Genomic DNA, 17,120 nt, shown 5'->3' with positions numbered 1-17,120 from the left:
AGAACAGGATTCAAGCCCTTCGATCGAGTAGAACTACAAGCATCGATAGAAGTATTGATAGAAGTATCTGAATTAATCGTGTACTTAATTTTATGTTTAACAGGTTTTTGCCATAAATACATTTGATAATTCATAATCCGTCTCAGTAGCCAAAGAGATCTAAAATGATTAGGCATTCTATTGCACCTACATGCTAAGTTGCTTTTGGGCGAATTAAGCTACCCCTAAAATATATGACAAACCATTTTCGGATTTTTATCCGGACAGGAAAATGGATCCGTTCAGTTGGATACGACCGGTACTTGTCGCAGTTTCTTCCTCTGTTTTGACTTTTGATTAATATTATTATCTATGTTTAAATATTTATTTTTGAATAAGATTGGAAGCAAAGAATCCCAAATTATTACTTCAAAAACTTTCAGCAGATGACGTAGGGCTGCGTTGTAGCGCAAAACTGAACCTGATCGCAGCAGGCAGTAGCGCTGCTCTGCCAGCGATTTATTGCATCCAGATTACCCAAAATTCAGATTAAAAACGTTAGGACTGTATGAATCGATCCTTGCTAATACACCGCGCCTTGACCTTTAGGAACCAGTACGCACACGGCGTCATTTTCAGTTGATTAACGGATACCCGGTAGTGCCTGTATCCGCCAGTGAAGATCGCGGTCCGCGGGGTTATGACACGACGGGTCGCTATGAGAAAGACCACAACACCCAGCATTTTGCCCACCCAGACGCCGTTTTCCAGGATCCCGCCATCCACGGCAACCTGTACCCTTCGCATCTGGTGTACCGTCGCAAGAGCGGCGAAGAGTACGTGATTCCCTCCAAAACCCTCGATAAAGCCACGCCCAAACATGCGCATTCTGCCACAGTCTGCACTGTATGCGAATATGGTTTGTTAAAAAAACAACCAAAAGGTCATAATAACCCACAGCGCCTTGTTTTAAAAAGTTGTGCATTTTCTTTATTTTCTTATCCAGTTTTTTTTCAAAAATCCCGAAACTGAAGCACCCAACATTGCTTTGAATGTTTTACTTTTCAAAGCATACTTGCAAGTTGCAAGTGACTTTTGCAGGTTGCACCCTTACAGAGTATTTTAAGAACCAATCCAAGTACAACCAATTTGTTAAAAAATGTGACCTTTGCAGGTTCTCCGTTATTACGGATATTTCTTGGAGGACTTGAAGGACTGCGATCCTCATTATCCGGAGTACGGGTACCGTGTCCGGCAGGTGGTGGTATACTACCATCTGGAGGACGATACCATCCACGTGTTCGAGCCGCCACTAGAGAATTTCGGTGTGGAACAGGGTGTCCTGTGCCCTCGCGGAGTGTATTATCGGCCCCGTAACGGTTTACTTGTGGACCGTGAACCCTATCAGTCCAATGATTTTAAACTTGGAAACGATTACATCATTGGACCGTACAAGATTCGTCTGTATGAAGCGGATGCATTCACGAAGGTCAGTTCTTGCATACTTTCTACAGAAATATGAGAATAAGAGTCACATGGGTGCAGGTTCTTTTATTTTTGTGGTTTTTCGTAGCTCTTTCTGGCTACCCCAAATGAACGTTTACCAGACCAATGATTCTCCAAAATATAAGAGAACTGAAAATTTTCAACGAAAATTTATAAAAACTGAAAAATTTTAAACGCGCGGAGAAACGAAGGTGTTTTTGGAATAAGTAATGTATTTGTAATCTCAAGAAAACAGGAGACTTACGAAAGAAAGAAAAACTGCAGTTCTCGTCTAAGTAAACAGATTAAGTTTGCAAACTGATTGGTTAACAAAAACTTGTTTTTTATCCTAATTCAGAAACCAGATCTTGCATTAATCTCTTAGCCTATCCATCAGAAGTGAATAAGCATTTTTGCTACAGAACCTATCTCCTATTATTTGCAGAAATTCTGGGTTACCCATTTCCCGATGGACAGCATCGGCACACCGGAAGCGCCCAAACAAGACCCAGTCTGGGAAAAATCCACCGCTAAGCGTGACCTTTCGCACCGTTTGGCGGAATACAAGCGCAACCGGAAACCGCTGTATCCACCGAATCCCTATCATCTGGAAGTACCCGACGACAAAAAACTCCAGTTTGTCGGCATACTGGACGATACCAATTTCCCGCTGGCGCGCTGCCGACCCGTTGTTGTCGAAGTACGCCATACCTTCGTTATTCAGTGTCTAAGCACTTATTTTATAAAATGCTTCGTTTGGGTAGTATTACTTCTGCGATGAAACAATCCGGGTAATGGAATTCCGTATAGATAACGACGCGCATCCATTTGGCAGCACACTCAACACGGTCATTCGGCGCAGTCGCATACCGAAGAATCCCGTCGAGCAGCAAGTCCCATCCGCTTTAGGTGACCTTTAATTGCCATTATATTTTTCACCATGATCTATAGTTTTTTTGCGGAAACTCTGAAAGCTGTTAAAACATAGTCTATTCGTGACCTTAGACGGTCTAAAGAAGTACAGATACGAGTTTTTTGAAATTTCTTCGAGATGACCTTTAGAGAACCCGGTTATATGCTGCTGTCTAATTCCTATCTTCCAAAATCAAGCTACGTTTACAGCTGCTCTAACGTGACCTTCAAACGGGCTCAGAAAACATAAAGCTAAAGATTTTTTAACAGTCTCGAGATGACCTTTAGCTAACAGCGTTTATGCACCGCCGTTTAACTGGATATATCTTGCAGTATTAAACCACTTTAATTGAGACGTTATAGTGAGCTTCAACACATCGGAAAAGATGACGATTTTCTTCACAACTGTGTTTTTTTTTCAGGTCCGATCGAAAAGCCGACCCCGGAATTCACCTACTATGAGCCGAAAGATTTCTGTATTGGGAATACGCTGCGTCTGCACGGTCGGCACATCTTGTTGGTGGAGTGTACGGAATGGACGCGGCGCTGGTGGGATGAGAATTGCCAACCAGCCATGCCAGCTAATGCCGACTGGCGCAGCCGCTATCAGCGCCGCCCGCATAAAGCGCCACGGGATTTGGTCGTACCGGAGCACAACGGTCTGGGCACGCATGACGATTCCATGAAGAGTGTCATGGAAATCCAGCCGCAAGCGCGACCGGTTAATGAGCTGCCGCAGTTGTGCTTCTCCGACGACACGTTCAAATACTCGGCTAAGCAGGTATACTATTAAAAAAAATTAAAACAATTCCGATAATAATTAAAGCTTTTGGATATAGCTTTTAAAATGCGAAAAATCAAAAATAATTAAACCCATAATGCATGACACAAGGGGTCGAAAGGGACGTATAATTAAATATCTACCCGGTAGTTAGTGGGTAAATAGTTAAATATGTATTTAAGATATTTAACTAATTAAATTAATTTCAGACTAGACCTTTATTTATTTTCCCTATTTAATATTGTAGATTAAAGTCTAAAATATTTAGTTACTTAAAAATCATGAACAGTTACAGGAATTACAATTGCTTTCATGTAGTTTAATGCCCATAACCGTTTGTTCGCTTTTAGTTATCGCACCATCCCGATGCTCATCTCCCGGATTACTCGATAATTTATTATATGGCTGACAACACCATCGCCGTGTACGAACATACTGTGCCGGGAGATGCGACGTACGGCCGGAAATTCCTGCGGCGGCAGCAGTGCCCCATTCCCGATTACCAGCCGGGTCCGTTCCAACGCACACCAATGCCGGCACCGATTTACGACTGGCGGCATTTTCTGCCGGGCAACGTGCTGAATTTATGGGGTACCAGGTTTCGCTTGACCACACCGGATCCGGGAATACTGCGGATCTTGGAGAAACATAATCTTTTCACTGGTAAAAATACAGAAATAATTCATAAAATTAAATTTAAACTAATTCTTAAATTGTCAACTCATTAAAATAACGGCTGCATCTTGATAAAATCTTTACAGGAAAAGATTTAATATATAATTACTGCAAACCGTTAGAATAAAATTTTTATTTACGTTGATTAATATTGTATCATTTTATTCACTTCACTGCGTAAAGTTTGACCAATTATTTGCAGAGGAAGAAAGGAGCACAGATACGACAAGCTATCGACGAATCCAAGAAGCCCATAGAACTGGACACGCCCCGGGGAACCGTTAACAGAGGAGCAACAGTGTGTTCAGCAGCCTTAATTATTTTAGATTGATTCTATTTTAATTTATTGAATTTTCCTTTATTTTCTACAGAAAAGCCCAGGCTGTACCCAGAGCTCTGAAATGCATGCAGAAAATCAAATACTGGATCCTACATAATCCCAAATACCTCCTTCTGCTGTTGTCGGAGGGCGACGTCGGCAGTGACTGCATCGTGACCCGCGATTTAGTAGAGAAAGTGTGCACATCCGGTGGCTTAGATGTGGATCGGTATTGTGCCGAACAGGTCTGTATTTCTAGTAATACATACACTTCCGGTCAATAAGTACTCGTGTAATTATTTTCTAGCGTTTTATTTTATTTTACTTCGTCTTTTTCATACACTTCCGACCAGTAAACAGTACATAAAGTACTCGTTAAATATGGAAAATGTAGCTTTTAACGTTTTTTTATTGTATTTTTCTGGTTTTTGACACTTCCGGTCAATATGTACTCGTATAATTATATTTTAATGTGTTTAATGAATTGCACTTCGCCAGTTTTCTGCCCTTCCGGCCAAAACGTAATAATGTACATGAAGTACTCGTTTAGTATAGCATATGCAGTTTTTACCGTTTTATTTTAATATATTTTTCTGTTTTATACACTTTTTGGTCTATTATACACTATGTAGTTTATTCTAATTTTATGCGAAACAGAAAAAGCCAACAATTTGCCGCAGACGTCTGCATGATGTTGGTGTATTGTAGATGGTAAATCAGGCGCGAGAACATTGCAAGAAAATGGCCACCGACCACCTCTATGTGGAGGAATTTATTAAATATGTTTTCGAGCATGCCGGAAGTATCGCGGAGCTGCAGACGGAGATGAAGCCGCCGCGGAAGGAGACACTGAAATTTCGTTTAGATTCTCATTAATTCCATAAAGGTTTTGCATGGAACTGTCGTAGAGTTGTGGCAACTTGCAAAAACCTAGCATGATCATGCACTGATAGTTCACAAAATTTACTTCGTAAACCATGGAAATTTTGAAAACTAATATTTTTTTAAAAAAAAATAAAATCATCTACTTGTATCTGGCGCCGCATAAAAAGTAACACGGTGAAAATATCAGTTTTAATCTAGTGTCTGTCGCTAGAACTGCCAACGTAATCCGTCCTTGTGATTTTTATGATGAGTGCGTTCAACCAAGACCGGCAGAATTTAAAAAAATTATTTTCCCGTTTAAAAAATTTTATTGAACACTTTTCTACACAATGCATTCGCAAACATTTGAAATCCCATTCCATTTCAACTGAATCGGCATAAGCAATAATAAACCGAAAAACAGCAGTAACCTCAATCATCCACTCCTCATTGAAAACATCCCCTCCCGAAAAACAACCGCAACATCCAAAATCTCCGAGGTTAAGGAAAAAACATCAACTCGCCGTTACCGCCAATTGTCATCAAACAGAAAAAAACATTTTTATACACAGTGCGCAATTTCATACCGCATTCCCAGTTCCCATCACAAAAATATAAACATCCCCTTGTTTTCCCTTTCCCGAATATCCCGCCGACGCAACACCCCAAAAACGCGGAAAGAATTGTTGATTAAACGAATTAATTTGAAGGACAACCTCGCCGTTCCAACTGGACACTTGACAGCGTTGAGCCAGAAAACCGTCGCTCAAATTTTCACGAATCACCCATATCGTCCATGCCGCTGTCGGCCTTCTCGTTCCACTTGCTGACCTCTGCCTGCACGCGCTCCTGCAGGGGCGGCAGTTTCTCCGCCAGCTGCTTCCAGTTGTACTTTATGCGGCCTTCCATGAAATGCGCCTGTCAACGAAAAAAAAATTTATTTACGGTTAAATCGATTTTCTAATACGATTTTAATTAAATGCGATTTATCGATTTTTTCAAACGATTTTAATAAAGATTTAATTTATATTTCTTACGATTTTGATTTAAATATGCAATTTAAATGCGCTTCATCGATTTTTTAAAACGATTTCAATTAAGGTTTAATTTAATTTCTGATACAATTTTAACTGAAACTAACTTTTTTTGAAACGATCCTAATTTAGTGCGATTTAATCGACTGTTCAGTATCGAAAATTCAGTACAAGTACGCGTACACATTTACTTGTTGGAAAGTATAACTATTGGCTTGTCCATTTAATATTCCATTTATTATATTAAATTATTTGTGCCTAATTAAATCTTACTTTCCCTTATAATCCCAAGTGAATTTTGAATTTTTTAATAAAAATTATTCAGGATTTCTTGAACTTTATTTTGCTCGAAAAAAAGTCAATTACAAACTATATATTTACAAAACACATTTCAGCAAATTTTACCGAAATAATCTAATATTGAACCCAGCTACCAACAATATAAACAAAAGATACTGAATGCTTTTTAATAAAAAAGAAGATACCGAATAATATTAAGTAAGTAATTAAAACAGTGCTAAGGATTAGGGATTAAAAACGAAGAAATAATTAGGAAGAAATAATTGTCAGCACTGCAACATATTTTCGACAACAACATTAAAATGATTAATCCAGACCAATTTATCAGCGAATGACAAAATAAGTAGGAAACACCATATAACATAAAGCGATCGCCTAAGTGCATTCTGTTAATCCTTACCGCGATACCGCCGCCGTGGCGTGCCGCCGACGTGTTCTTCATCTGTTCGTCGATAATACGCAGATAATTGGGATAGATCCGGAGGAATTCCGTGAGAATGCGCTTGCGGAACATCTCCGGCATCTTGCTGAACTCATCGCCGGCTCCCACCGCCATCGGCTGCACCGACTTCAGCGCCAGCTCAACCATCTCGATTACCTGTATTAAATGAAGGAAAAAAATAACATTAATCAGTCTAACTTATTTATTTCTGAGTTTACACTTGACACGACTTAGCGTCGACTATATCCAACTGATTTTAACGCTTCATATGCATACGAATCATAGCCACAGGCAAAAATATTTTGCAGATGTTTCTCTTCTGTCAAACATTTTTTTAACATTTTCTTTTAAAAAATCATCAACATGAATTAGTAAAATATTATTTACGTTCCAAATATCAATTTTAATTCGTAGACGAACAGTTTCAAATAACGTACAAAAAAAACTTAATAAAATTATGGAAACGGAAGAAAAATGCGTAAATCTTACCGCCACGCGGATCGTCTCATGTTTGATGGCGATATTGTAGCGCACCACTTCCGGGCTGTTCTCCGGAGACTTTTCGAATCCCGGTTCATTACGATAGGGAAATTCCCTAAAGAACAAGCAGCACTTTAGTCGGGAGAACAAAAAACTACCAGAGGAAAATCATCGATGGAAGCACAATCATAGACAACCTATCAGTAATCAGCTAGAGCAATAAATTTTCACGTCATAAATATAATCGAATAAAGACCGCTTCTGGATATTCAAAATATCCACAAGCGATCTTTATTCGAATATATTTTGACGAGAAAATTCGCTTCTGGATATTTTGCATCGCAGTGAATATGGTGGTGTGGAAAATAAGTATCAGTATTTTCAATTTACCCCATGAGACTCTGGATTGAGAGAAGCAAACTGGAGATATTCAATGCGGGACTCCACGCTGGTCCGCTCCAAGTTCTGCAGAAAAAAAACCGATACATTTTTCACAACATTAGCCAAAATTACATGTATATTAATTTCTTCACTTCGTCCACAATTATTTGTAATTTTTGTGGCTTTTCTTAACTAAATAACATCCATTCCCGTAATGAAAGTCGCTGAAAATAAACTAACGTTTTACTTATCAATATTATTCCGCAATGATTCTATTTAATAACATTTCCTTTAATCATTAATTAATGCCGTATTTCAACACATTATTGTCCAAATATTACAGTATTTTATTGTAATAAATTTGATTTTAATTTTTTCGTACGTACCCCAAGAGACTCAAGCAGACCTTGCCGTTCGCATAGAGATTCGGATTGAAGCGCACCGTATCGCCGCCGGTTGTGAGCAAACGCACCCGTGGATGAGTGATGGGATAATCCGGCGGACAGCGCAGGAAGAACTCGAAAAACCCACCTAAAAACACCGAAAACTCCGTTTTAAATTTTCCGATATTTCGGTATCCCGTGCGCAATTTCCTCGCCTTCGTACGGAGTTCCCACTGGTCCCGTAATCAAGGCCAACATCTTCGTCACATTGCTTTCAAAGGCATGCACAACGACGCCCTACAACAACATGAAGAAATGCAGAAAAACTCGTGAAAAAATCAGCAAAAATTCCCTCAAAAATCATAAAAAATGTTCCCGATGTTAAACAGACACTGTCAATAAAAATTTAAACTATGAACGATTTTTGAAAAATCCACACGTGTAGTACAGCCCATTATTGATGACGTACTATTATGTGTCGGTCCAAATTTGGAAAATCAAATTTGTTCAATAAAATAAACAGAATAAAATCAGTATATTCTGTCAAAAATCATTATAAATCGATAGAATCAAATCATTCTTGCAGTGTGCGCATTATTTTATAAAAAAAGGGGCTGGAAGCTTTATTACAAAAAATAAGGAATAAAATGCAGAAAAACCTTACCGGAATCGGATCGGTGAATAAACTGTGCAGATCGCGCGCGATACGGCCCAGACAGAGATCGCTCGGCGCATTGCGGTCCCATTCCGCGGAATGCAGCGGATCCCACGAGTTGTGCATGCGCATCTCGCTCATGAAGGGGTTGGCCGGGGAGCCGGGCCCCGGAGGGGCGCCGACAGCGGGCGGCGGCGGCAGATGCTGCGCCCCCGCTCCTACCTGCATGCCCATGGCGGCGGCAGACGCTTGCAACGCGGCGGCGGATTGCTGCAGTTGGCTGGCCAGATTTGCTATGAAAAACCAGAAAAAACTGAACTTCCCCGTACTCAATCCCTGTACTGGCTACCACAAATGTACACAGACAGACATAAACATAACAAGTAACGCCGTATTTAACGGTAAACCCATCGCATACTGTCACACACCGGTACTACACCATGCTACAGCCAATCGCTGTACAGGGGAAACGCCAATGCGCCGTGGTACAACTGGCACTACTTTATTTTTTTAGCCACTATTTTCTACCTTGGTACGCAGGTCCGCCCGAGTGCAGATGCGAATAACTGTACCCGGTCCAGTTGACGATATTGGCGGACGGCGGCAGGACGGCGCCGTTCTGGGGGGCCGGTGCGGGGGCCTGGGCGGGATTGGCGTAGGGGGAGATGAACGACGGAATGCCTGGCGGACCAGCTGCACTGGCTGCTGCGTCGTCGTTGTCGAAGGGGAAATATTCATCCGAGTACTCCTGCGCCGTGTCGTACTCCTCCGAATCATCGGATAGCATCTCCACTTCATTTTCATTGCCGTCGGCCATGATCTGTGGAGAATGTGGGGGGAAAGTATGGGACAAAATGGGACACTGAAAACAGGCTGAGAAACCACAACAGCTGAAACCTGGAAAACTAAATTGCAGCTGGTTGTTTTACGCGGTTCTGCAGGGCACACTGGCCACCATGAGAGTTCGCTGTTTTGCCGTATTAAAAAACGTGGAAGACACAGACCAGCTGCATCAGACAAAAAACGTAAAGAGGAAAGCAGTTGTGCGAAATTTTTCCTCTGGAGAAGCAAATTTTCTGCAGTGAGCACTGAGCAATCTGGAAAACATGACACTGCGAGGAAAAGAAAACGATACCAATACCATTTCCATAAACTGCGCGCGATCACAAATGCATACGATAATAAATTCCAATTGTGACGGAAATACACTGCCTAGTGGAATTGGTATGCCGCGCTTCCGGTGTAAATTGCAGTCATGTGTGTGTCGGCTAAAAATTCTCCATTGATCTGACATCATAACCGCATTCTTGTCATTACTCTTTACGGTATAAATTATAAACCATAATGAGTTAATAATAAATACTTATTAGGATTTTGAATTTATAAAATTTGAAAACGAAAATTTTACTTTCAACTTTTAGTTGCTTTGCGCTAGATTTTAAAACGCGGTACAAAATTGAAAGGAAACAAAAATAAATACGTAAAATAATGATAACAAATTAATAATAAACATAAAAAAATGAAATAATCGATAAATACAAAAAATCAAATTTAAAATAATTATGACAAAAATAATACAATAAAGATATCAAAAATAATTCTTTTTCTACAAGAGCGCTTTTCAAGCCGTCTGTAAAGTTTCTTATTTTCCGAATGAGCATTTCTTAACTGCATAAATAACCTTTAATTCTCCAAAGGCAAAAACACAGCAACTTCCTAACACAACTAACCAAACCACACATTTTAAACAGCCGAGAAAAATTCGGCAAAAAAAACACAGTATAAGGAAAAACACATTAAAAATCACCCCAACTACAGTCGAACGTTTATATCAACAAACTCTTCCCAACCGTTTTGCAAACTAGTGAGGAACCACCTCAGGTACAAACGCAGCAGGAAATAAATACATGCAGTCGGGTGTTCGAAGAAATCAAACAATGCTCGCGAGCAATACACACACAAGCGTCTTAGGTGGCCCAGAACTCTTCGTTGGGACGGGTCAGATCTTCGCCGGACTGTAACTGCTGCGGCGCGATGAAACTGTCCAGGAAATTCTGCAGCTTCATCTCCACATCCGCCGATGTTCGTCTGCAACAGAAAAATTTGCAACCATGTTTTTGTTCGGTACCTACTCGATGAAACGAATAAAATGTTGAATTCAATTTCAATTCAAACAGCAAATATTTTTAAATAATCCATAAAAATACATACAAATCAGAAAATCTAGGATATATAAAAATCAGAACTCATAAATTTAATCATTTTAATTAGTTTAAATCCGCGTGGGTACATTTGTATGGAATCAAATTTAAACCTATCTGAAGCATCAATTTAAATCCACATTTCAAAAAATTCAGCAAAATTTAGTCTACATGTAAAAAAATTCAGCTAAATTTAGCAAGAAAAAAATTTATTATGCAGATGGCGCTGATAACGAACGCACTTGAGACTATCCGCCTGCGAAGTGACGTCATCCAGTGAGCGCACTTCCTTCCGCAGCGCGGCGATGCGCTCCGACAACTCCATCGTGGATTCGTTGACCATCCGCAATAATTCCTGATAGTTATACGTCAATTCCCTGCAACATTATCCACAAAAATCCTCCGTTACTTCCGATGAAAAACAGACCAACTGATTAATTTCATTTTAAATAAATGTAATTTCTAAATCAATTAGTTTTAATTTAATTAAATTTATTTATGCGACAAAACTTACTCCTGAACTTGGCACGTCGTACTGTTGGCCGTCGGATGGATTAAACTGGCCAGTTGTGGCTTGACGAAATCGATGAACTGCTGTTTGAACACACGCCGACGGGTGCGGAAATGCCAGGCTAGTCGCTCGGCGCCGTAAAGCAAACCGTACGTGGCCGCGGCCCCGGCGATGACACGCCAACCAATACTGCGCCATACCTTAAAAATCAAGCACGAAATTAGTTAACGCAATCACGAATTAACTGATTTATTTTAATAACAAAACTGCGACCAAAGTATGTACTATTATTACATTATTCAGACAGTTACCCACAATGAATGTTTCCAATAAATATTAAATTATTAAAGTAATACAATCATTATGCTGAAAAACTTACTTCCGGCGTAGCAAGCAGTTACCAACACCATTTGTGCAGAAGCGAAATTCGCCAACTCTAACGGCATTTCGCACAATTTAAAAATGTATTAAAAATAATTGAATCTGATAGTAATTTACTAGTAGTATTACAGTTACCAGTAGTAGTTACTAGTAGTAGTAGTATTACAAATATCGAAACCCATCGCAGCATATCCAGTATTCGTAAAACGTCAACACTCAACCACGTAGCTTACCATGAAGACAACGGCGCCGGTGCCCACTCCGCACTTGGATAAAATCGCCGCGATTTCCACCAAATCCAGATTGCGCTCCGTCGGCTGGGTGGGCAGCGCGGCCGGCGCCGACTTGGGCATGACCACATCGCGCACCGTCGTCCCGACCTCCGCCGATTTGGGATAGCCCGCCGGGACGGGCGGCGGCTCGATCTGACGCTGCAAAAAAAATAAAAATAATCAAAATCCTCGCACCGTTTAAATGAAAAATTCTTCCCAAAAGTTCCCACCACCACCCCATCACAGCACACTGTTCAAAATTTACCGCTGGTAAGAAGCCGAAAAATGTCAGTTTACGAACTTCATTCCGGTTGAGTACCAGGCGCGCTAGCCGGTCCCAGCCTAAGGAGAAACGGAAGGTCAGATCTTCGTGGAAGCCGACACACATCTCGGGGATGCCGAAGTGGACGCGCAGATTGAAGCGGTGGCGCCGGTGGAGGGGGGCTAGGAGGACGTCGCGCGACTGGTCGGGGAGGAGGGCGCCGAGACGGTCTAACACAAAACTGTGTAAAAGTAATGATAACTGCAGCATGTTGGTAATAGATTCATACTCAGCATTTCCCGATGCAGGAGATCAACGGCATTATTCACCGGGACGGAGCAGCGCGCTTCGAAGTTGCGCAGCAGATTCCGCTCGAACGTCTCGTACAGACCCTGAACGAACGAAAAATAAATGCAAATTAAAATACACAATAATTAGACACTAAATAATAAATAATAAAAAACAACAGCAAAATTAGAGAAAAACTGCATAAATTTACATAAACGGCAGTTTAACTTTTGCGCAAAAGTAAACAGCAACTTTAACATACGCAAACGACCATGATTCTTCATCATTTTCAAAACACGAGAATGATTTCCTGAATAGTTCTAATGCTAACTTGTTGAATAATTTTTAAAACAATGATTTTCTGAATAAACGTTCAACAGATATAATAAAAATAATTGTTCAAAAACTGGTCCACTGATTTTCTGAAGAAACATTCGATAACTAAATGAAAATAATTACTCGAAAAAATTGCTTCAGTGATTCTGGAAGAAACATTTAACAAATTTTGATACAGATAACTGATTAAAAATTGCTTATAAAAACTGCGTACAGCTTTGTAGATTTCCATTTGTTCGTTCGTCAACGGCCAGTTTCGTGAATACGAATTCACGGTCGTTGGAAGTTTGCCCAGTTCCTCTCGGAATCCCGCAATAACCTGATAACAATTTGCAAAATATTATGCACAAATCCGCAAAAGGATTAAAGGTACACTGTTCGAAAAACAATTTGGTGCAAGTTTGCAACACACCTCCTGTCCAGCTTTTCGGGAGAGTAAATCGATCTTTTCCTTGAATTCGACGATTAATGCCTCGTAATGCGTCGTCTTCATCTGGAAGACTGCTTCCTGCCGCAGACGCTCTTCTTCACGACTCGCTCTACAGTAAATAAATTAATAAATCAAAAAATAACAATAAAATAGCAGTAATGATTTATTTTATTTATGATCTGTTAAATTATTTATTTTACATAGTCAAAAAAAGTTAAACATAAAATTCATCGGAAATGCAATAAATACACCTATTATTAACTGGATCACACGTCAATGCATAAACTTTAACCCAATAATTAAAAATTAAATATTCAAGTAGTAATAAATTTGAAAAAAACAACAAAAAACACAAATATGCAACAAATTCGACGTACCTTCTTGAGTTAGCGCGATCATACACCAATTCCAGTTGTGAGCGGATAACACGAGCGATCTTCCGGCCCTGCACCGTGTGCTGTTCGAATTTGGTGCGGACAGCGGATTTCGAAATACACTGTTGGAATTTTCGTTCGAACGTCTCAAAATCATGCATCCGCATTAAATAACCGTCCGCGAAATTCGCCGTATTGACTTCCTCGTTCTTCTGCTTCTTCATGGCGGTGGTCAGGACTTCTTTGGCGGAGACGAAATACACGCGCTCAATGGCCTGCTGTTTGGAGATACCCTTCAATTCTTCGGTTAGGAACTCTAGATTGCGGCTTAAATGCTGCTTCCGCACCTACAACAAACAACAAAAATTAATCACTTAAATTTACTTGAATTTAATTTAGTTTAATCACATTAATTGCTTATTTCACTTTTACAATAACAACTTGCTATTTTACTTATTTTCACAAAAATGCAAATCTAAAGGATCAAAGAAAAGCAATACGGCAAATGTGATAGTCTGATACATAAAAGCTACTCAAAAATATGTAAAATAATTTTGACAGCAAAAAAATCGATAATTTACTCCATTAAATTTAGGAATACGGGAGAGCAATCGAAAACAATCAAAATACATAAGAAGTTTTCAAAACTACTAACAATATTTCCAATAATTCAAATGATTCATAAAATTCATGAGAAGAGTTGCACAGCGGAAACTAAACAAAAACCATACCGTAATAATTCTTTTATTTCTTGCTGGTTAACGCAGTTGTGCCAATAAATAAATAAATAACAAATAAATAAGTATAGATGTCTGATAATTCCAAGCAAAAATAATTGTTGATTTTAACACAGCTGTGTGAATTCATTGCACGGAAATTCTCGCGCAGAAAGTCAATGAGCAGAATTCGGAGTAACATAATCTTGCACCAGGTAAAAGGTCCCTCAATCATCAGATGAATGAGAGCGGGGGACATGAGGTGCTGAATATTATTACTGTCAATTTTAAAAAAATTCATTACATGGAAAATTCGCCTCTCGAAAATTACTAAACTAAGCACTTACATCGTCCATCGTTTCCGGCTCGTTGGCCGACGCATCCCAGCGATTATTGAGGATAAAGACGTGGGGCTGGGAGAGTTTGGTGCTGACTTTGTGGAAGAAGTTCTTCTCCGTCTGCATGAGCGTGGACTCGGCGTTGGCGACGAGCACGAAGACGTCGGCGTCCGTGCAGTACTTGTCGATCCAGCTGTCGGTGTTGGCGGTAACGTCGATGCCCGGACTGTCCACCAGCACGACGTCCTCTTGCAGGAGGTAGCACTTGCTCTTCGGCCACATCAGCTTCACCAGCGTCTGCTCGCTGAGATGCTCGGCGCTCAAGGCATGCGACAGACTTTTTATCGACTGCAAAAATCAAGAAAAAAAAATCAGGCAAACCATTCCGATAAAAAATTAATCAATCTCCAACAAAATTCTTTGACAAAACCAAGCAAAAATAACATGCAAAACACAAAATCATTGTTAAGTACATTAATACTAAACAATCAAATGAAATTAAAAATCAAAACAACAAAAGCAGGAAACAAAACTTACTAAACAAAACTTCGTACAACCCAAAACAACAACACAATGTTTAATGCTTCTTCATTACCAGGTTCATGAAAAACGTTCGATTCTTCATCGTAAACGGAAATAACAATTTTTATCAATAAATTCTTAAAATATATAAAAGAAAAGTGTGTAAGAAATTAAGCTAAGAAAATAATTTTATTTAAGATCAACGAATTGTTCACAATAAAACTATTTTGTTACACATTAAAATATTATTTGCACAAAATATCATGTATACAATATGAATAACAACGGAAGAACATCATGACTAGCGCAGTCAAAAGAAAATTTTTACATATTTCTTGAGTTTTGTCTATTTTAAAGCAACTTACCGTGACGTTATAGCGCTGATTCGATCCTTCCACTAAAGCGTACGGTTCTTCACCGTCAATACCTTCCACCTGGATAAAACAGTTCGTCGTGTGGCCGATTCCGGTGGGTAAAATTCTGTCCCGTAACATGGCATTGATCACCGAAGACTTTCCATTACTCGTCCTAAATCAACCGAAAAACTGTTGGAAAAATGACAAAATAATTCGAGAAACCGTAACAGGCAAAGAAAAAAATCTAGAAAATACATAAAATATCTCTAATCATAGCACACCCAGAATCCACCTTCTTAGGAAATATCTGAATTCAATTACCTGCCGAAAAAGACGACTTTCATGTGATCACGGGAAACCACATCGAGAATTCCTCTGATTTTCTCACAATTTTCATCCACATCATTCGTCACGGCCACATCATCGGGAATCACACCACCATTTTTAATTCCTTAAAATAAATTTTAATCCGAATTTTTTAGTTTGCCAATACCAGTTTCAACTGAGCATTTAAAAAACGGAACATATAATTATATAAATTTAAATAATATCCTTATATCCATTTTTAAATTTGGAGTACTTTCGATTTCGCAACACTTTTCTAGAACTCCACCTTACTGTTAAAAAAGGCACTGCTCTGCTTCATATGATCATCCAGCTCTTTAAAAATATCCCCAATCTTCTTCTTCGCCGCACGGAAGATTTTCAGCGGATTGGACACCTTGCCCAAGCCGTTCTGGTCGCCGATGCGCCCTTCACCATCAAACACGGCCATTTCGTCATCGTCCGCCGTATCGGAGTACTTGGCGGTGGGGGAGTCCATGTGCGACTGGGAGCGGTGGATGTACGCCGACATGGTCTTCTTCTGACCGTTCATACAGCTGGGATACTCTGCGAATCGATGAAATCAACATCAGACACCAAAGAGCAAAGGGAATTACACACACTGTGACACACAAGGACAAGGGATATGTCTGCTTGAAGTCGAAATAATCCCGAGAGGAACAGTGCGCTCTCAGTCAGTTCCCTGTTTTGGCTATGCAGATCTAACCACAGGGTACGGGGAATGAAGCACACTATTTCTACCACTAAATGCGTTTATGCCGTTTCACAATCAGCGATTTATTTTAACAACATCCATCAAACTCCTTACAGAAAAGGAGCACGTTCCCAAGTTCCACACTTCCAGGTTAATAATAAACTAATCAGAAAGTATTCACATAACGAAAATATTTACGACTAAAACCAAAACTATAAACCTTAAAAGTTAAACGACTGTAAAAATTATAAACGAGTCGACAGTCGATATGAAAATTACTTGGAAAAAAATTTGTAACCGAACGAACAAAATCGCAAAAGGAACGATACGGGTACGCATAAGCAGCACACAGCTCGGGGCGGTCGCCGTAATCGCAAATGGTGCGCACTGCGAATAGGCCGGTG

The 17,120-nt window shown here is 39.8% G+C and overlaps 3 protein-coding genes across 3 annotated transcripts; 1 reads left to right on the top strand and 2 right to left on the bottom strand.

The window, feature by feature from the left end:
* Window positions 1-71: 71 nt before the first annotated feature.
* LOC129595755 (EF-hand domain-containing protein 1-like) lies at window positions 72-5,197 on the top strand. The gene is given in 11 exon segments (XM_055492858.1): window positions 72-298; window positions 589-858; window positions 860-898; window positions 1,154-1,468; window positions 1,910-2,164; window positions 2,229-2,373; window positions 2,799-3,157; window positions 3,508-3,820; window positions 3,919-3,949; window positions 4,204-4,396; window positions 4,860-5,197. Coding segments are annotated over 11 exon segments (2,115 nt in total). The 5' UTR covers window positions 72-271; the 3' UTR covers window positions 5,028-5,197.
* A 130-nt stretch (window positions 5,198-5,327) lies between these two features.
* LOC129595735 (ubiquitin-conjugating enzyme E2 Z-like) lies at window positions 5,328-9,782 on the bottom strand. Its single transcript, XM_055492823.1, has 8 exons — window positions 9,219-9,782; window positions 8,700-8,983; window positions 8,251-8,332; window positions 8,039-8,183; window positions 7,662-7,736; window positions 7,281-7,386; window positions 6,750-6,947; window positions 5,328-5,933 (listed from the first exon to the last, which is right to left on the bottom strand). The coding sequence occupies exons 1-8, from the start codon at window positions 9,505-9,507 to the stop codon at window positions 5,790-5,792; spliced, it is 1,323 nt and encodes a 440-aa protein (XP_055348798.1). The 5' UTR covers window positions 9,508-9,782; the 3' UTR covers window positions 5,328-5,789.
* Window positions 9,783-10,350: 568 nt separating this feature from the next.
* LOC129595734 (mitofusin-2-like) lies at window positions 10,351-16,999 on the bottom strand. The gene is made up of 14 exons (XM_055492822.1): window positions 16,831-16,999; window positions 16,296-16,568; window positions 15,999-16,128; window positions 15,687-15,849; window positions 14,809-15,147; window positions 13,749-14,092; window positions 13,354-13,480; window positions 13,156-13,260; window positions 12,607-12,709; window positions 12,321-12,547; window positions 12,017-12,214; window positions 11,406-11,602; window positions 11,134-11,268; window positions 10,351-10,778 (listed from the first exon to the last, which is right to left on the bottom strand). The coding sequence occupies exons 2-14, from the start codon at window positions 16,552-16,554 to the stop codon at window positions 10,658-10,660; spliced, it is 2,448 nt and encodes an 815-aa protein (XP_055348797.1). The 5' UTR covers window positions 16,555-16,568; window positions 16,831-16,999; the 3' UTR covers window positions 10,351-10,657.
* Between the last annotated feature and the right edge of the window lie 121 nt (window positions 17,000-17,120).

This window comes from Paramacrobiotus metropolitanus, unplaced genomic scaffold, assembly GCF_019649055.1.
Source record: "Paramacrobiotus metropolitanus isolate TYO unplaced genomic scaffold, Prichtersi_v1.0 Parri_scaffold0000082, whole genome shotgun sequence".
In the NCBI taxonomy this organism is placed as follows: domain Eukaryota; kingdom Metazoa; phylum Tardigrada; class Eutardigrada; order Parachela; family Macrobiotidae; genus Paramacrobiotus; species Paramacrobiotus metropolitanus.
Note: the sequence above shows the minus strand (reverse complement) of the source record. Positions and strands in the feature narration are given on the sequence as shown.